Consider the following 20,786-nt stretch of genomic DNA (forward strand, 5'->3'; position numbering starts at 1 on the left):
TTGAAAACAGGTGCCCTCAGATTTGTCCTCTCTGTCATTCCTTCTCCCGAGTGATAGCTTGCTCTTGTCCACCCCGAGCTGTGCCTCCTCCTGGGTTCCTTAACTGGCTCCAAATGCCGTGTGCTGAAAATCAGTGTCCTGGGACTCTGCCTTCAGCTCCGAATTGTTGGCCTTTCCTTATTGTATTCTCCTTTCCCCAGCAAGCACTAAATGACAGGAAATTAGTACTTGTAACACAATTACTCAATTCAGTAAGTGTCCTTACCTTTGCATTTCTCTCTTTGTTGATCTTTTTAAACTTGATCTTTTTAAACTGGACCCAAAATAAGTATTTTATTCTACCTTGTCTTAATTAGCTACTCAAATTAGTCATCAGACATTCAGCTTGCATTTTCATGCTACGAGTTTTAACATCTCTGAAAAGAATCACTTGTGTGTGAGCCACAGAGGCCATTATTTTCATCTTCTGTTTCTGTTCCTAACTGGATGAGTGTCTTCTCTGTTAGTTTTGTTTTGAAGAGATCTCAGAGGAAAATACCTTACGATCTTTTTTTAAGTCTTCTTACTGTCAGAAACGACTTCTGCAAAATTGTTATTTAGTAACAGCCGACATCCATTACTGTGCCCTGGGTCCTGTTTGAAGTGTGTTCCATAGATTAACTCACTTCATCCTCACGGCATACTACAGGCCGGGTACCATTTACCCCTGGACAGATGGAGAAACAGAGACAGCTTCACCAGGATACGCCACGGTCATGCCAGGATTCAAATTCGGGCAGACTCACCCATTTGCTTAATTAATGGGAAGCTCTCACGTTGTCCCCATTTGCAAATGAGCAGGTTAAGTAATTGACCCACGATCTCACAGCTAGTAGGTGACAGAGCCTGGGTTCAAACCAAGGGAGATTTCAGAGGCCACTCACATAGTCACTGGGGTGTTATTTCCCACGCCATAGATGTACCCTCCTTGTTGGTTCATTCATTCAGAAAGCCACTGGGGAAACCAAAAGACAAACTACTTGCCTTCAAGGAACGAGGAGCATTTGGGGAATTCAGGCTTGGAAACACATCAAAGATACTAGAGATTAAGAAAAAAGTTTCTATGAAGCGAAGAAGGAAATTTTTTAGAAATGTATATTACTAAAGTCTGCATTATTACATATGCAAATGGAATGAGTCCAATCTAAATGTGTGAAAATGTCTAATTGCAGTGTATTTTATGAAATAGCACTTTTCTACCTTCAGGCAAGCACATATAATAACTACCCTTACGAGGTGTTTGCAAGTAGGGCCGCGAGACTTGCTTTAATAAATAGAATGGAATTATGTAATTGACACGTTAATTATTAATAAATGAATTTGGGGGAAAGATTGCTGAAACAAATTTCGCCTTCATGTTTCTTAAGAACAAAGACTGTCTTGTTTTTGTGTTCTCTAAAACAGTGTCTGTCACACGGACTGTCCACAAATACTTTTTGCACATTTGTCACTGCGGGCAGTGGGGGTCTAGGCTTAATTTTGCTCTAAATAGCAGTATTTCCTTGGGCAACTAAATAATTCTGAGCTTAGATTCCCCTCAGTTATTCACTCACTTGTATGACAGGGTCTGCACCACCACATACAGCTTTTTCCCAGGTTTGTACCCTGAAGCAGGCCTGGGTTTATGCCTTAATTTGTATAGTGTGGGTCTTAGGAAGCAGGGAACTTTCAATCAGATGAGTCTGATGGGCCTTTTGTTTCTAAATTACTTGATAAAAGGTATTTATTCTGGGGCACCGGGGTGGCTCAGTTGGTTGAGTGTCCAACTTCAGCTCAGGTCATGATCTCCTGGTTCATGAGTTCAAGGCCCGCGTCGGGCTCTGTGCTGACAGCTCGGAGCCTGGAGCCTGCTTCGGATTCTGTGTCTCCCTCTCACTCTGCCCCTCCTCCGCTTGTGCTCTGATCTCTGTCTCTTAAAAATAAATAAACATCAAAAAAAATTTTTTTAAGGTATTTTTTCCAAAGAAGTTAAAGGGTTTTTTTTTTCTAAAGTAGATGCCATTTGAAATATTCCTTCTCCTTTAACATATGTTTCTCAATGAATTCAGAAAACTCCAAATCATACCTAGTTGAAATGAATGCAGCTCCAAACTAGCAAGTTACACATTGATCATCTTACAACTGTTTCAGCTGCAGAGGAAGAATGCATGTTAGTAGGGAGCAGTCCACTCAGTACCTTGTAGTAGCGACCTTAGTGTCACCACGACCCAGGATGTCAGTCTCCACTCTTCCAAGTCCAGAATCGCAGTCTTATTATTGAATTAAGCTGAATTCAGCCTCTCTCCCACAGAGGTGAAATGTGTCTGCCACATGGGTTCACACGTCCCCCTGGACAGTGCTGCAGACTGACGACATCCTCTTCTCTGGCTTTCGGAAGGCTGGTCTCTGTGCAGATCACTCCGTTTGGTTAACTCGGTTTCTTCTCCCCCGGAATTCGGTTGTGCTGCGTGTGACAAGTTTATTACCGTAACCTTATTTTATGGTTAAATCTGCAGTGCCCTGCACGTGTTCAGTTCCGTATTCCATATTGTTTTGTTGTTAAAGAAATATTCCAAATCTTCATCTCCCAAGACCGGAGAAGAAAACAGAAATTGAAGTAGGTCATTTATAGCAAAAGACCGTTAATGCCCTCTTCTTTTGATGCTCAAATTCAGCTTTCGCGTTACAAGGTTTATGCATGAATTTTTCTCAACGGACTGATGATCGTCACAATTTTATCAAAACCTGGGAATTTAAACCACTTAAAATTTAAAAAAGGAAAAATTAAAAAAAGAAAAGAAAAACACAAAGCAGCTGTAACTTGGACTGGCGTGAAACTATTTTACCTTGCCAATTAAAATCAACAGCACTCAGGAGTGCCGCGAGGCACTGCCCTTGCTGAGTAAGCTCATCTCATCCCGGTGGGCTGGCCCTCCTCTACAGCTCCTGGTCACGACAGCCATGGACAGCACTGTAGAGACACAGGATGTGCACGTTCAGCTTTACTTTACATCTTAGCCTTTTCCCAGGGCCCACAGCTCTGCCCTTTTTTCAAACGTCCGAAAAGAAATGGCCTTATTGAATCACAGGTGACGGATCTGAGTCCCTCAGCCATCAGGGGAAGCAGGTAAGCGCTCTCCCTCCAGGGGGCGCTGTTCGACGCTTGCGAGCACAGGGCGCAAGGACTCTGGAGCCCAGGGGAGGACAGAGGTGCGTTTGCAATGTGTGACAGCGGTGACTCTGACACTTTTTCATTTCTTACCAGAGAGATTTCACTGTTTTATACTAAATTTGGCTACTGAGTTGAGGTCATACCTTTTTACATTTGTAATGTAAGCGCTTTTTCTTATACTCGGTTTGAGAAATAAATTTGAATATCTGTGCATCATGAAAATAAAATTACACATATGATGCATACATAAAAAGGTAACTTCACTGATTAAAAACCTATTAATATTGGAATAGTTTCTCTGTGTTCCTTGAAAGATTCTATTTATGGACTGTCCTTGTCCAACAGTAGTTAGTTATTATCATTTTTCCCCCACAGCAACCACGTAAGATAGCTAATCCTGTATTATACCCTTTTTACAGATGAGAAAACTGACCTTGGGAGTAAGAAGTGGCTTTCTGAAGGTCACACGTAGCAGACAGTTGTACCCGTACTATTTGAGGGCCTATGCCTTCTCCTTCACTCACTGCCCTGGAGCCCGATACTGGCATCTGACTGTGCCCGTATGTCTTCTGGGCCTGTGTGTGATGTCAGCCTCAGTGATCGTTGTTTCTCTGAGGATCCACTTTTCCTTGCTGAGAGGCCACCAACACATGCACAGCTCCTTTCCCGGGAGTGGCTCTCCTCAGTCGCCTTCCCACGGACACCTCCCTCACCACGCTGTATAAATCTCCCTTTGTCTTTCTTCATAGCACTTAGAGCCATACGACGTCTTCTAGGATTGCTCCTTTGCCTGTGTTCTGCCACCAGAATGTAGGCTTTTTGCCTTCATTCGCTGCTGAATCCCCAACCATTAGCCCAGAGCTAGCACATAAGAGGCCCTTAAGAACTATTTAGGGGGCGTGCCTGGGTGGCTCAGTTGGTTAAGCGTCCGACTTCAGCTCAGGTCATGATCTCACAGTTCATGAGTTCGAGCCCCACGTCGGGCTTTGTGCTGACACCTCAGAGCCTGGAGCTTGCGTCACATTCTGTGTCTCCCTCTCTTTCTACCCCTCCCCCTCTTGTGTTCTGTCTCTCTCTCTCTCTCTCTCTCTTTTTATTATTTTTTTTAACGTTTATTTTATTTTTGAGAGAGAGAGCGCCAGCGGGGAGGGGCAGAGAGAGAGGAAGACACAGAATCCAAAGCAGGCTCCAGGCTCTGAGCAGTCAGCACAGAGCCCGACATGAGGCTCGAACTCGTGGACCACGAGATCATGATCTGAGGCAGTCAGACACTAAACTGACTGAGCCACCCAGGCGCCCCGTGTCTCTCTCTCTCTCTCTTAAAAATAAACGTTAAAAATTTTTTTAAAAAATCAGTAAAAAAAAAAAAAAATTACCTTTGGGAGGTGAAACGAAGGATCACCTTTGTCTGTTTCTCTCTCTGCTCTTGTACTCACTGTACTGAACTTGCATTATTGTATAATTAAATTTTTGAAGGGGTCCATTTTTGTAACATATGGAGAAAAAACTACCAAAAGTGAAACTCTGAACCCAAACTGTAAGGTAGTAGGCCTTTCCCCCTCTGTTCCGAGCTTTGTGCAATATGGTCACTTCTCGTACATGGTGAAGACTTGAAAATGCATGTTGACTTAGGGAAAAAATATGGTACCCATACGTATCGATTCCAAAAACAAATTATTCATTCCCACCAGTGGTAGGATTTAATGCAACTGGGGGTAAGTCAGCTTTCATTTTGAACCTGCATTTGTGGTCTTCCTATCTACTCAGTCAGGTGGTGCCCAAAGAGCAGCATTGTGTGATCAGCCTGTGTAAAAAGGTGGGGTTGAAAGGTTTTTGAAATAGAACTTTTTTTTTTTAACACAGAAAGGATCTTATGAAATACGGTAACCAGCAAATAAGCATGTGAAAAATGCTCAAAATCATTCTATTTCTTAATGTCTATTTCTTTTTTTTTTTTTTTAACGTTTATTTATTTTTGAGACAGAGAGAGACAGAGCATGAACGGGGGAGAGTCAGAGAGAAAGGGAGACACAGAATCTAAAACAGGTTCCAGGCTCTGAGCTGTCAGCACAGAGCCCAACGCGGGGCTTGAACTTACGGACCGCGAGATCATGACCTGAGCCGAAGTCGGACGCTTAACTGACTGAGCCACCCAGGTGCCCCCTTAATGTCTATTTCTGAGAGAGAGAGCAGGGGACGGGCAGAACAAGGAAGGGACAGAGGATCCGAAGCAGGCTCTGCGCTGACAGCAGAGAGCCCGATGCGGACCCTGAACTCTCAAACTGTGAGATCATGACCTGAGCCGAAACCAAGAGTCGGATGCTTAACCGACTGAGCCACCCAGGCGCCCCGCTAATTTTTTTTTTTTCGTTGGTGATATCAACAATGTAGAGCAATTAGAACTCCTAGGTGTTTTTTTTTTTAAACTTACACATTTTGTGGTAGGGTTTCTTCAAAAGCCCGACATGTACTTAGCCTTCAACCTGGCACTCTCTCATCCCTAGGGTTCTGCCAAGAGAAATGAAACCTATGTCCACACAAAGACCTGTGTGCAAATGTTAGCGGCTTTGTTCGTATCGCCAAAAACTGGAAACAACTCAAATGTCCACAGAATTGAATGCTCCTCAGCAACAAAAGGGAACAAGCCACTGATGTGTGCAATAATGTGGATGAATTTCAAAAGCGTGGTGCTTTGGGAAAGGAGCCAGACACAAAAAGACCACATGCTGTATGATTCTATATGACATCGTGGAGAAGGCAAAGCTGGAGGAACAGAAATCAGATCAGTGGTTCCCACGAGGGGGAGGGAGTGAGAATGACCACAAAATGGCAGGGTTTTTTCATCATGGTAGAAATAACCCACATCGTGGTGGTTATGGAACTACACAGGATTGTTATTGTATGTAAATTCTATCTCTAGACATGACCTAAAATCATATTATGTAGTAGACAGCTGCGAAAAGTAGCGAACGTTATTAACTAAACAACGAGGTAAATGCGTATTTAGCCCTCATTCACAAACATGTTTATCATAATACATTGCTAATTATCCATTTTATTTTCTCCTGCTCGGGGTAAAGTGTCGGTTCTGTGACTTGGGCACCATTGTATCCTCCACAGCATGGGGGAATAATGGAGAGCCTTGCCTGTAAAAGTTACTCGTAAATAATTTGTTGAATGGTGAAACGGAGAAGCAAAACTTCATATGTGAGTGGAAACACTTAATAGTTCAATAAAAGCGCTAAGCTTGGAATATTGATTGTAACTAGCAAATTTAAATACTCCAGAGTCAGGTACAGAATTATCTGCACTTCCCCTGAAATAATCATGGTGACTTGAATGGAGTCTCGCTCCCGCTTCCTCTCTCTGGCGCTTGACTATAACTCCCGGTAGGCTGAAACCTGGATTTATTTGGCGACCGATTTTCCAAAGCTGGTGTGCCAAGATGAACCCACTTGAAAACCATGAGCTCTCGGACTTGGCTGCCAGACCCGTCCAGCTGAGGTGGGCTGGACCAGCATCTGCTGCCTTCATTGTGCTTAATGCTGGATCCATCTGTTTTCTGTCAAAGCCAGTGCCAACAAATTACTAATCTATTAGAGAAACATGGAAATAAGATTGCACTTCTCATTCCTGGCTTTTCCTCTCATATTTTGCTTGGCTTACGTGTTTGGTTTTTATTTATTTGGAGGAGAAAGATACGTTATCGAGTGGGCAAGGTGGGGGCATTAATCATTTTTTCACTCCTTCCACGCATTTTTAAAAGACCATGGGGACAAGATCATCAATGATCAGTGGCTGTTGAGGGTGTTATGAGCGTCGATGGTGATGGCGGTAGTAACAACGGTCGTTTATTAGGGGACTCCGTGCTCGGCACTGTCCTAGTCCCTCCATACCTATTCCCCACTACTCTCGTTACTTTACAGATGGCAGAACTGATGTGCAGACAGGTTAAGTAACTTGTCCAAGGTCAGGCCGCTATTCAGACCCAAATTCTAGAGCCTGCGCTTTGTCCATCGCTGCCTCTTAAGCCATTTAAAGCCTTTAGAAAGCATTTTTATCCAGGCATGTGAGTTTAATGAGGAAAGTCTTTAGAGTTTCAAGGAGAAGAAAAGGGGACTTTGTATTTCTTCCACCAAGTAGAGGCCTCTATAATTAGAACATATTCCCTTGACGTGTGCTTTTGAGTGCCGATTCATGGAATCAACCCAACTGATTGAGGAAAATTAGATTGGGAGCCCGGTACTCAACGGGCCTTTCTAAGCACAAGTGCTTTTGCGTGCATGTCTGGGTGTGCCTGGTGGTTGTGGTCCAGCACGTCCACCGCCCGATGGCAGGACGCCGCCTGGCTGCTGAATTGAGCAAAGCCACGGAGACACAGCTCTTTTTCGCACACGCCACGAATGAGATAGATGAGGTCGGGTCCAGGGTAACCGAACATCGCCATCCTTTCTTTCCTTTGGGATCATTAAAGTACAGCTCCTGCCTGCCGGTTAAACCCCAAGTACAGGAACCCCGTGTGACGGAAATTCTCTGTTCCCCCCGTAAGCAGAGTTCAACAAAATCAGGAACCTTCTTCTCTAATAAAACCGCACTGTGGGTATAGTCTGAGATAAGCATGTCTAAATGCTTGTTTTCTAAAACAAGATTAAAGTGTTATTTCATTTCCTTCGAAAGCAAAGGGTACATATGTTTTCACTGAGTAAGGTTTCTTACCAAATGAGTCACTTACCAAGTGTTGGGGGAGGGTGGGAACTGGTAATCGAATGAGTATGTGAATTAATTTCATTTGCATTCGAGCTGTGAATGAGTCGATTTATTTTTAATAAAAGCAAGAGCCAAAAAAGAGCCCTGTCTTCACTGATGTTATCGGGCTGTCTGGAAGTGAGGGCGTGTGAGGTCAGTGAGGGCGGAGAGGAGAAATCTTAATTCTGCCCCCAGAGACGCGTTCTGAGGACTGCGCTCTGAGGAGGCGTGGGAAGAGGCAGGACGGCAGCCTGCCCACCGCGCCGTGTCCCTCACAAGCCGGGGAGGCATAAGGTGCCCTTTCCACCAAGATGCTGTGACGGGAAGACAGACGGGGACCTTATGTGGGGTCCTGTGGGGTGGGAGACTCTGAAACAAGAACTTTTTATAAAGAACTTTGAAATTGATAAACAGTGAATGTTTTACCTTTTACTTGGAAACAGCATACGTTTGTTTCTGCAAAGGCAGAGTGTCGTCTTACGAGAAGGCAGTTTAAATTTGAGGAGCTGGCCATAAAAGACCCACCCGCATGTAACTCGGTGGTCCTGAAGTAATTTACATCAAACCTCTCCTGTTCCCTCTATTCTCTTTTGTTTTTCTCTCCATTTTCCAGTTCCTTCAGCTGCTAGTGCCTCCCTCTGTTATTCCTCTTTAGGCTTTCTTTAGCCTTCCAGAGGACATCCGGGGTCAAAGAAATCTGGCTTTAACAAGTCGCTTTCCGTGCTGGTGGAGCACTTCATTAGTTTGTCCCAAGATTGGTCTATAGCAGGGGCCAGCAGATTATGGCCCACTTTGGCCCACCACCTGTGTCTGTAAATAAAGTTTTATTGGAACACAGGCGCTTCCATTTGTGGAGATAGCGCCTCTGGCCACGTCGGAGCCACAGAGGCAGTTGAGTTGAGACTGTCTTGCCCCATACGGTCTAAACTATTTACTGCCCCACCCTTTACAGAGAGTGTGGCGGCCCATGGTCCTTGTGAATGGTGGCTTCCGTACCATCTGCAATAAATGACACTCTTCACGACACCCAGATAAGAAAGCTCATGTGATGCACCTAACAGAGAGCAAGTACCCAGTCAGTGTTGAAAGTCCACGGATCTCTTGTGGATTTGTAGGTCATGCTGCTTTACATGTGTGGGCTTAAGAAAACCTGGTTCTCCTGTCGTGATGATATGTTACGTAAGTGTGGTTTTTCCTTAAGCATCTGAGAGGCTGCACGGCGGTGTGATGTGCCTGGACTCTGAACTGCACACACAGACTACCTGAGTGCAAACCGTGGCTCCTCTGCCCGTCGGGCACTTGACCTCGAGACAAGCTCCCCAACGTCCCGTGCCTCAGGTCCCTCATCTCTAAAATGAGCAGTGTAATAATAGGGGCCTCTTGGGTCTGATACAAGGATCAAGTGAGTTAATGCAAAGAATTTGGAACTGAGCTTAGCACATAGTAAATATCAAGTATTTGCTTTTGATATTTTTACTAGTCAAATCCAGTTTCTGCTGGAAAACCTGGGGAAGCTCCTCCTTATCTTCCAAATAAACCCTACACTTGGCGGCCTGGAACACGAGACCATGCAGGTCTGACCTCTTCCCCCGGGGCCCCGTCCCAGCCACACAGAGCTCCTCCGTGACTTATCTGGAGATCGTTTGCTCTCTGGCTGGCTGTGCCGTGTGCACGCTGTCCTCTCTTCTGCCTTACTCGCCACTCAGGTATCTAACCCCTACCATTTTGACTCTGTGTTTGCAATACTTTACATACTTTATGCCCTTGAACCCTAGCAACCACTCCTCAAGCAGACCATATTAGAGGTGATAATCTTTGCTTTGTGGAGAAGAGGATGGGAAAAGAAAGAGGAGAATGAGCTGAGGTCTGGTAGTTAGTATGTGTGGAGCCTTCACTCAGCACCAGTGCTCCCAGGTCCCAGGGCCTGCCCCCCACGGGTTCCTGAGGCCACGGCCCAGCAAAGAAATCTTCGCTGAACTACACTGTCACGCTGACCCCCTCCCCCCTCAAGCAGACTTGCTCTCCATTCTCTTGCACTTTTAACAGTACATTATCTTTCTGGTTTTGCGTTCATACTTTTTCTTGTCTTATCACTGCTGCTACACCTCACACACGTGCGCACACACACACACACACACACACACACACAGTGAGCAGCTTGTGTGTAGGAATTGAATTGTATTTAATTTTATATCCCCTGTGCCTAAAACAGTTACGTTATTTTGACAAGGAGGCTCTTCCAGAAAGCAGTAAGGATCGATTGAGAAACACTTATCCATATTCCGCAAATGCTTTTTACATTTGTTTCAATAATCATTTGTGAGAAAGCAGCATATCGTACTGGTTAATTACATGGGTCCTAGAACCTGTTTTTGCTGGAGCTTGAATCCTAACCTACTAGCTGTTGATTTTCTTCATTTGTAAATGGAATCGTGGTCATTTATATATGTATTTCATACGGTTATTGGAGAAGCGAACGAAACCATTGATGTAAAGCACTTAACCCAGCATGTCAAACACAGTACGGTTCAGCAGTTACTCTCTGCAATTGTTATTATTGGAACGACATTACTTATGCCTTTAATGTATGTACACTCGGTCAAAGTAAAAGGTGTGGAAGGAGAGAGAAAACTTTTGAAATAATTGGGGTCCTTGAGGCTGCTGCTTTCCTTGCGAGCACATGCGCCAGCGTGAATGGGGGCTCGGGGGGGTCTGTCTGCCCCCCCCCGGATGCCACCACCCCTTCACCGCGTTGACTGTCGTGCTAGTACGTGAAACCATATTTCCGAGGACATGGCACCAAGCACAAGCGAGCTGCTTTATCTGATGCTCAAGGCGGAAACAAAACAAAACAAAAACCCTGCTCCCAACACCAGAGAAAAACTGGTTGCTTTGCTGGACCAATGCTGAGTTTCCATGTGACCCCTCCTGTGGGGTTTTGGAGGATAATCTTGACCAGATGTGCATTTTGTCTTACATGCCGTCTTTCTGGCCCTTTGTCATGACTGCCGCATGCAGTAGTGGGGTAGTCATGCAGTCTCAGCGGCACGTTCCTAAGGACTAGGGGTTGAAATAATTCTGGGGTAAAACGCAGAAATGTGAACGTTGGGTGTGTTGAAGCACCAACACTCACTGCTAGCATATCCCTCGCCTGTGCATAGGTTGTTTTAATGATCAGCCTGATTGTCCCCTCCCTCTCTCAGCGGGCCTGCGTGGCTCTTTGCCTTGGAATGTGCCAAGATAGCTTATTTTGCCACAGCCCGCCTCGTCGGTGCCAGCAGGGGAAGGGTTAATAAGGGTCATGGCTGATATTCTGTGTTGATCACACTGTTGGACGAGAAGTCTCGTGGCCGTCCTCACAAGTACAGATACTAAGTAAAAGGCTTCAATTTGTGTTTACTTTTTGTTTAGGTAACTACTCCAGACCCCCAACGTATAGTGGGGTGCCCAGTGCGAGCTACAGCGGCCCAGGGCCCGGCATGGGCATCAATGCCAACAACCAGATGCACGGACAAGGGCCAAGCCAGCCGTGTGGTGCTATGCCCCTGGGACGAATGCCATCAGCTGGGATGCAGAACAGGCCGTTTCCTGGAAATATGAGCAGCATGACCCCCAGCTCTCCCGGCATGTCCCAGCAGGGAGGGCCAGGAATGGGGCCACCGATGCCAACCGTGAACCGTAAGGCACAGGAGGCAGCTGCCGCAGTGATGCAGGCCGCTGCAAACTCGGCACAAAGCAGGTATGCCGTCGGGGCAGGTGGTCTGGGTGCGGACGTGTGAGCACGTGCTGAGCACAGAGCTACATCGTCACCCGGGTCACCCGGGGCGGGGGGTGGGGGGGAGCAGTGGAGTGCGATTTTGCTCGGCCGTTCCTTCGGTGTTAATGTTTTCTGTACTGCAAAGTACAGACAGGTGAACGACAGAACACGTTCCGGGAGACATCGAGGAAGGAATCTGAGTTGTGGGAGGTTCTTTGAAATGACTGCGAGGAGTCCTTATAACCAGCCCAGAGCAGTGGCATATCTCATGGTTCCGTTTAGAACAGCTAGGTTTAGGCAGGAAAGTGTGAAGCCTGAAAAACTAGGCTTTTAAGATCGAAAACACTGAAAAAGAACCACCTTCTTTTTTTCTTTTTTTTTTTTTTTACCCCACCATAAAAATCTTTATAAAATAGAAACCTCGTCTATGCACATATTTGTATCGTGTGTGTTTGTCTAAATGTATACGTGTGAGATTTATAGATGTCATCTTCTTATATTTTATTTCTCTGGGCATACCTCTCTGTCCAAACCAAAATGTGGTTAATAAAGCAAAGATAATATTTCATAAAGTTTAAGTTGATAGAGCAAGGCTTTAGCCTCAATCACTTGTTTTTAATCTTGATTTCTAAAATGATTGAAGCAAATATTGAACCTATATAAAAATAACGTACTTAATTAAAAATTTATGACCGAAGTGACTAGTTTTAAAGGAAGCACTTATGAATATGTTTTAAATTACGTTTAGCATATGTTAAAATATGTTTTAAAACAAAGCACGTTGACAGCTATGTCTGAAGTTACGGTATCTTCAGAAGAAAAGATAGAGGAATCAGATTTTTGTCAAAGGGAGAGAAAAATGTGCGTGTGTGTATGTGTGTGTGTTTAAATATGTCCTTTGTTACTTTTCCTCTGAAAGCTGCTATTTGGGGAATGTTAGGGACCCCTTCAGTCTCCCTGTTTGCTCCAAATAAAAATAAATTTCCCTTGAGGAATCAAAAGGAAAATCAATCATCCTCTCTCTCTCTCTCTCTCTCTCATCCACATTATAATTACTTAAAATTTCCTGAACCCCAGATACTAACCTGAACCTCACAGACTTTAGGGAATGTATTAATAAACCTGTCCGTGAAAACTGGTTTGCCTGGTCCAATTGAAGCTCTAGTTTAGGGTTAATTGTCCATTGTTGCACCTCCTGAAGCACAAGTTATTTTCAAGTAGAAAGTACCTGACTGCATTGGACGATGAGGCCTCGGATAGCGGCCCGGGGAGAAGATAACCACAGATATTAAGACATAATTGCTTGATAAAAAAGTCTCGCTATGCTCCCTTCCTGAATCAGTTTATATATCATTTTGTATAAATTAACGTATAAATCCACATCCGTGCGTTTTCCTTTCCTGTTTCTGACCAGGAGGCAGTTCCAAAGCCCTGCATTCACACACTGCCCGTTTTCAGCGAGGGCCCGTGTATTTTTTGGCTCGTACCGAAGTCAAAGCTCCACTTCAGCAGCGTAAACTGAGATTACATCTGAGAATCTCACTTTTCTCTCTCCTCTGCCCTGTCCTTCACCCCGCCCCCCCCCCCCCCCCACTTCTTAAGGAATGTTCTCCAGCTCCCCTCCCAGGCAGCTGCACGGTACAGAGTATTATGCCACATTCTGTAGCCCCCCCCGCACCTATGTGTGGAGGTGACATGATGGACAGGGGGATTCGTACTTGTCTACAGAACAAATCCAAAGAAGTTGTTCTTCTGTTCTGCTTTAGGCCACCATACATTAGGTCGCCTGCTTATCCCAGCCAGTCTGGGGCTGGCGGACGCCCCATGTTTTCTTCCCAGCACCCCAACTATGGCAACTCTCAGGCTCCCATGATGCACCAGCCTGACCAGTACGGGTAGGTAGCAACATACCCTGACTTGCTGCGGGACCTGGGCATTTTTTTTTTTTGAAACTGTTAATGAACGTGCCATCTGGCTGCGAAAGGAACACCCAGAACAAGAAAGTGAAAGACCTAAGAGGAGATCCATCCCAGAGGGGGTTGTCTTTTCGTTCCTTTTTGTTTGTTTCGGGGGTTTGGTTCGTTTTGTTCTGTTTTGTTCTTCACTCTTCTGAACGGTACTGTGGTAGTGCGGTGGGAGCGTGCATGCTGTCCCCCAGATCCTGTCTCTGCATGGCTTTTGGCATGGCTTGTTCCCTTCATGCCTGAGAGGGAAAGAAAAACTTGTATCTCCGTAAAAGTAATGAAGCCACCCGCTCTGGCGTGATCTCCCCCATTGTCGTCCCTCTGTTGTCTGGGAACTTGTGTTGTGTAGCACCGTGATCATGACTGTGTTATTGTCATCTCTGCCACGACAGTGACCCGCTCCACACACGCACACACACCCCTGAATTCAGAGAGCAGCGGCCGCGTTTGACGAGAGACCCACTGCAGGAGACAGGACTTAGGTTATTAATAGGACTTAGGAGGGGATTCTTTCCAGCCTCCCTGAGCAGATACCTGTGCCAAAGATTTCTATTCTTTCCATCTCCCAAGGAGTTTTAGAATATTGAAGTCACCAGAAAAACTCAACCAAATAATCCAACGCAGAATTTTCTTTCGAAACATGGTGTTGCCATATTATTATCCATTTCGACACAGGAATTACATACAGCAACAAAAAGTAGCTTTCTTTTTTCCTACTGCAAAGCTATATAGCAACAGGCTGTCACCATTTTTAGGTTCATAAGTGCTCTTAAAGCATATCGTTATTGAGCGATTTACTTAGCAGAAATGTTATTATTGATACTGTTTTGCATGTTGCAATGGTAAGATTATCCTACGTAGACTGAATGCTGTTCAGTAGTTTCAGTAGAAACACACCACATTTTTGGTTCAAATAAAACAGAGAACAGTCAGCTGGCTTTGTTTAAAGACTAAACTTCTAGAACTATGCTTTTACTGCTTGTTATGAATACGTAACAGAGAGCCTGTCACTAGTTTTGTATTCGGTATACATTTATTTAGACAGCGAGAGCAAACGATAATTTTGCAGGCGAGAGTTCTAAATCCTGTAAACACGGTCCTAAATGTGGGCCAACAAATATAGAATTTTGTAAACATAATCCTAAAAATGAAATAACAAATATAATTAGGTAAGCAGACTTCTTTTGGGAAGATGTCTTTTCCTCTTTTTTCCCTTCTTGTGGTACCTTCAAGGTCACTTCATGAATCAGTAGGAAGATAACAGTAGGGGGAGAAAAGCATTCCTCATCAGCTGCTAATCCATAGGATCTGTCCTTTACCAACTCTGGAGTCCTATTTAGACCCACAAAGCTAGTTTGGCTGTGCCTTGCCAAGCCACATTAAGCAGCTGTGTAAAATGAATTTAAATGGCATGCATCAGAGTAAAATCTCTTCCACTGGGGCAGAAAATCAATGTTAGCTAACCAGCACGAGGAGATCAAATCTGCGTTTCAGCCAGCAGCATCCAGATAGCTTCCCTAGAAAACAACACCTCCTCTTTAATTAAAAATAAGAAAAAGATAGATGTTGGAGTTACTCTTCGTAAATCTTACAAAGCGCACTTGGCGAAGGCTCATCTCTGTGGCCCCATCCCTGTTAGCTCTGATTTTTGCCTTTCATGTCTACAGCATTCTTTCTAAAAAGGAAAGAAAAGAAAGTTTTATTTCTATTTTAAACCTTCCTTCCTTTTCACTTTGCAAGTACATATAACCTGTTGTGCCCTTTTTTTTTTTTTTAAGCAGAAGCTTGAATGTGAGAAAACATGCAGAGTACATGTTTTAGCGCTGTGGGTTAAGAAATTTGGTTTCAACATGCTTTTGCTTTACTTAACAGCTCGTGGCAGCGAACTCATGTTTTTGCTTCTGTTGTCGTTTTCGTCCCCCGTTGGTGGCTCTGTCGGGTGGAAGTCAGGTCGGCAGTTTGAAAAACCGGTTCACTAAATGTCAGTGTCTCTTTGGGGGAAGAAGTGGCTCCAGCCTTTCAGAAACACAGCATTCCCAGAGTTTGTTAAAATGACTTCTCTCCCAAGTCAGAATCCCTCAGGGCCCGGAGCTTCTGAAGGAACCTGAAAAAAGACAGATTAGTGACAGAAGCGTAGCGCGTGAGTGTGTGTGCACACGTGTGCTGTTAGAACCCGAAAGCTCTCCGTGAGAAATGACGGATTATGGCAGTTATGCTCCAGGCTTTCTCAGCTCGTTGCGTGTGAGACGGGACAGAGGAAAACACACAGGCGTGACTGATTGGAAGCCATCTTATTACTTTGTTTTTTAAGGGTAAAACCCACCTGCTGCACTGAGTAAGTGAAGAAACAGAGAGAATCGGGTTTTTTCATTTCGACCTTTCGAGTGAAGGAATTCCTTTTGATTATCAGAGGATTTACGGTAGAATACGGTGACTCTTATTGCTCGGGTACTCGACCAGCTGTGTGATCTCATCTAATCATTTGGAATTAATAAGTTACACGTAATATTTTTGCAAGATGCCCTGCCCGCCATACACAGAGAGACTTTATTCAGAAAATGCATTGCTGTGTTTAGTTTTAAAGCATTTCTTTTTTTTTTTTTTTCAAGTTTATTTATTTATTTTGAGAGAGAGAGAGAGAGAGCGCACACGAGCAGGGGAGGGGCAAAGAGAGGGAGAGGGAGGGAGAATCCCAAGCTGACTCTGCACTGTCAGCACAGAGCCCGATGTGGGGTGTGAACTCACAGAGCATGAGATCATGACCTGAGCAGAAACCAAGAGCCAGTTGCTTAACTGACTGAGCCACCCAGGTGCCCCTAGTTTTAAAGCATTTCTAGTAGGTAGTATTCTTTTGAAGCCATGAGAGAGAGGTGGCAATATTCAGTGACCTTATGAAAAGCCTAGTTCAGGGACAGCAGGTGACTTTCCCCCTCAGTCTGGCTCTGTAGACCATGCTGGACAGACTTGAGACATTGTCTGTAGAGGGGAGCCAAAGTTGGCCAGAAGTTTAGGAGAGACTTTGGCCTGTTGCTTCCTAAAGAAGCATTACCACGAACCCTAGGACACACACACACACACACACACACACACACACACACACACACAAGAAAATCTCCCTCAGCCATGGACGTGTGTTTTGCATCCATTCATCCATTCCCAGTGGCACCTGCTAGTGTCCCAACAGCTGACCACTCTGCCAAATACAGCCGATGTGTGGATCGGGATATATCAGAGTTATCCAGATTGTTTTCTTGGGAATGAGCTCCAGGGGAAACGCACGACTTCAGTGAACTTACAGAAGGCCTGACAAGCCCTAGACCTTTAGGCCCGGGTACAGCCTGGTTCCCTGAAGTCTGCCACCCCCAGCACCCCCCGTATATCAACTTGAATCGAGTCTTCGGTGACTTGAGATGACCAGCGTCAGAGTTCTGGCCCAGATCTTTATGACGGTATCTTCCTCAGAAGGGAAGTGTTCCGTTCTCCCTTCCCAGAGGATGTACTTTCGGTGCCAGAGCAGTAGCGTCTTGGAGCTAGAAGGGTTTGAGGTGTCATCAGGCCTCTGCCTCTTGATTTTGTGGTGGAGGAGACGAGTGTCTTCGAGTTACCGGCTCAGGACCCTTTCGTCAGCTACAGGCCAGGCATCGGCTCTGTCTCCCGGTCTTAACCGCTCTTCCTTCCTTCATTTAGTGCTGTCTCAATAGATTTTTCCCTCTAAAAGGAAAACGTCTTAATTTCGGTTCTCTGTCAGGTCTAAAGGCAATTCTTCCGTTAGAAACCAGCGATCAGCCAGTGTCTTGGTGGGGATCCTACTTCTTACTTGAGGCCTGGACTTTGGCTCCCTGGCCCGCCCCGTGCTTCCCCGATGGGTCACGTGTGTTTGGCACGTCCCCCTGTAGATCCACTGCGCAGCCTGAGTCCTTGCTCCCGCGACCACCCACCTTGTGGGATGCGGTGACAGCTTGCCTGATGGGTGGGTTTGAATCCCTGTCCTTTTCACCCTTTGCCTGCCCCCCGAGAACGATTCCACATCTTGCGTTCTTGTGACTGGAGCGGAGCCGTTAGAGTAAGGATTCTGAGCCGACCCTTTTATCCCACAGCGCATACACCTGCTGAGGCTGGTACAAGCGACGTGCGTCTTCCTCCTGCTGTCCCCAAAAGACACCCCCGTGGACTGACTGAACATCAGAAGGAGGAAAACTCTGAGACTTCTTACTTTTAAGGGGAAAAAAGTAGGAGCAAAAATGAGTCCGTTTGGAAAGTCTTATGATTGTTGCCTAGAATGGCATCTTTCTACTCTCACAACCATGAGTCTGGAGACCTACGTTTTAATACTCACATCGTACCAAATACTAGGGTGGCCAAAATCACTTTTGTTAGAATGTTTCTAGTAAAAGAGGAGTTTGGGAATTCTAACTAATGTCATTTTTTAACCTTTGCCACCCATTCACTGCCGCGAAACGTTAGCCACAAGGTGGCTTGATCCGTCGTAGCACCTCACCTGTGTTGATGCTGAAGTGGCCGAATGTCTCGGAGGAGAGTTCGACCGGTGGTCTTCCTCTGCCTGGGACTAGCTGGCTCTGCTTGCAAGCGACTGGATTAGTCTGTCCTCTCGGGTATACACAGGCTGCTGGTGTCTGTGTCTCATGTGCACACCGCATACACACACGTCTGCCGGCAGCTGTTCTTTAGGGAGGTGTATTTATAATTCATTTTCCCCGTTGCTGTTTGCCAGCAAGGCACTTTTTCCGTATTATTTTCCTTCAAGCCAGTATGACGCAATTCTGCTGATGGGCAGGGAGCCACCGATGTGGAAATACATTAATGGAGATAGTGCATTAAAATGTCAAAGGGAAGGAGCAAAAAACTTCTAAATGTGTCAAGCCCCAGTTACAGTGGGGTCCGTGAGCCTGAAGGGCTGTGAGTGATTTGTATTAACAAAGAATTTAGCCCCTTGGATTTTAGACTCTTAGGTTTTAGAATAATAGCTATGATTGGAAAAGTCACGTTATTGGAAGACAAAGAAAAGATTTCTGAGACTTAAGTAGAGTTTTTATTGCTGCAATTAAATGTAAGCCTTTGCATTATCATCCAAATACTGTGCTTAATTTTTAGCCCCCCCCCTTTCCCCTTCAAAATTTAGAATTGAGGATTATTATGTTGGTATTTTAAGATTACGATTTCAATCAAATCTTTCAGAGTTTCAGAACTATCACGTAACTACAAAGTATATTTATTAGTCTTCAAATCAAAAATTAGTAAAGCACTACTTTTTAAAAGACCAAGAGAGTTTTTTTTTTCTTTTTTAAGTTGAATGAGATCCAAGGAATCAGAGTGTGAACTGTGCAGCAAACCTTTAATGGACTAGAGTCTGTGACGTTCCCTAAACAAGTGGTTATTACCAGGCAAGCGTTTTAACCACGTACACACGCTCACCGCAGCCACAGGCAGGGGAGGGTCTGGAGCCTGCATTTTTCATAGCCCCGTGGGGACCCTGCTGTGGAACGCTGGCTGAGGGTTGACCTTTGGGATTCCTGCTACTGAAGAAAAGGGAGTGGAAAGTGTAGACTCCGATGCCTGTGTTTGAACCTGGTGGATACTGAATGAGGAGCACGCTGGACGGGAGCCTCGGTCACTGGATAGCGTTCCGAGGAACCAGTGGTTGTGCGGGCCAGAAACCAGAACTCGGGCTTTGGCAGTCTCTCCTCTCATGGCAGAGGTGGTCTCCCCGAGTCCCTCTGACTGTCTGCTTTTTGTCCTCGTCTCAGACATCAGTGTGCTCCTCATATTCTGGAACATTCCCAGTTTCCCACCGTATCTAGACCTGCCTCCCTCATTCAGAGTATCTCCTATCCAGTCCCAGTCTGAGCCCCTCCCAGCGGGGTGCGTCCTCACCATCTCAGGTGACCCACGATGACGCGTGCATTGGGTCTGGGCTCTTGTCATCAAGGTGAGCCTTGCATCGGTTGTCTGCTCCCTTGTCTGAGCCACCTGGCCTGACCTGGGGTCCTGCTAGCACCTCTGCCCCACAGTTGACACAGCCCCCCCAGGCCAGCTGGAAGGGTCGTCTCCAGAATCAGCTTTATAGTCCACCCGTCCCCAGAGACGGTCAGCAACACAGCCCAGCCAGTCCGGGCTCTTCAGGGTTAAAGGGCAGGGTCCCCGGAGTCACACACATCACAGGTGGTAGCATTTGGCCACACGGCCGACACCAGAAGTGTCTGAAACCTCGTCGCCTCCACGGTGTTTAGGGCTGAGGGCAGCCGGAAGAGTTTAAAAGTGGTAAAGAGCATCTGGTCTGTGTCTTAGTCTGTCCCCGTCTGGGGTTTGGGAAGCATCCCGCGTGACCTGCGAAGACCACGGGCAAGGGGCTGGGCTCTCTGGTCGCTCATGGAACCCCTTCGCTGGTGGCACGAAGGACGTGGGGGCACCTCCCAAAGGCCCTTCTTACTCTTGACCTTCATTCTTATTCCGAACTCCACTTCCATTAAGAGAGTGAAATAAAACAAACCAAACAAAAAACCCGCAGCTTCAGAACCTGAACGCTTTGTCCCGTGCTTTGCCAGTTAACTCTTGCTGGATGGCCTTTGAGTGTTTAATGCCGGGTAAGAGCTTGCCAGTTTCCGCCTTCCTATTTTTCAGGCTCTTCCTGCAACATTCTACCCTAATTCTGAACAGCGTTTGCTTAAATAAATTGAGTAACTGTGTGGCCCAGGGCTGCCCTTAGCTCAGGAAATCTGTAAGAATTTTATGAAGATTTTTTTTTTTTAAGTTAGAAAGGACTGTATTGATATATTTCCTGGCACCACAGTGCTGGACAAGAGTATTGTTTGTTGGAGGATTTTACAGACTATTGCTGTGGCAAGGATATGAGATGGAGATCTTGGGACCTAGATTCTTTCTTTTTTTCAGTCAACAGACTGGTCCATTTAGGTACAAGAAGTCTGTGAATGCATGAGATCTGTGCGTTCTTAACGACCTCCTTCCTAAAACATCACTCGGCTTCGTTCTTGGGTAGTTGCTGCTTAGTCCTCGGCATTTGTCAAGCTGATATGTGCCCTGTGTCTGAGGTTCTGGTAACTGTAAGGAGACCTTCCCTCGTCACTCTCTCTTGTACCTTGTGCCCAGGAAG

General features: G+C 45.6%; 1 protein-coding gene across 12 annotated transcripts in view; it reads left to right on the forward strand.

The window, feature by feature from the left end:
• ARID1B (AT-rich interaction domain 1B) overlaps positions 1-20,786 on the forward strand; it is a 449,099-nt gene that overhangs the window by 378,002 nt on the left and 50,311 nt on the right. For 6 of the 12 annotated variants that reach the window (XM_060614472.3, XM_060614478.3, XM_060614474.3 and 3 more), the window contains 2 exons: positions 11,348-11,675; positions 13,460-13,588. In XM_060614472.3, the coding sequence (XP_060470455.3) occupies positions 11,348-11,675; positions 13,460-13,588 (457 nt within the window). Of the gene's footprint in view, positions 1-5,694; positions 11,328-11,347; positions 11,676-13,459; positions 13,589-20,786 lie in introns of those variants that run through there. The other 6 variants (XM_060614475.3, XM_078447505.2, XM_060614480.3 and 3 more) reach the window with 2 other exon arrangements.

This window comes from Panthera onca, chromosome B2, assembly GCF_046562875.1.
Source record: "Panthera onca isolate mPanOnc1 chromosome B2, mPanOnc1 haplotype 2, whole genome shotgun sequence".
Classification (NCBI taxonomy): domain Eukaryota; kingdom Metazoa; phylum Chordata; class Mammalia; order Carnivora; family Felidae; genus Panthera; species Panthera onca.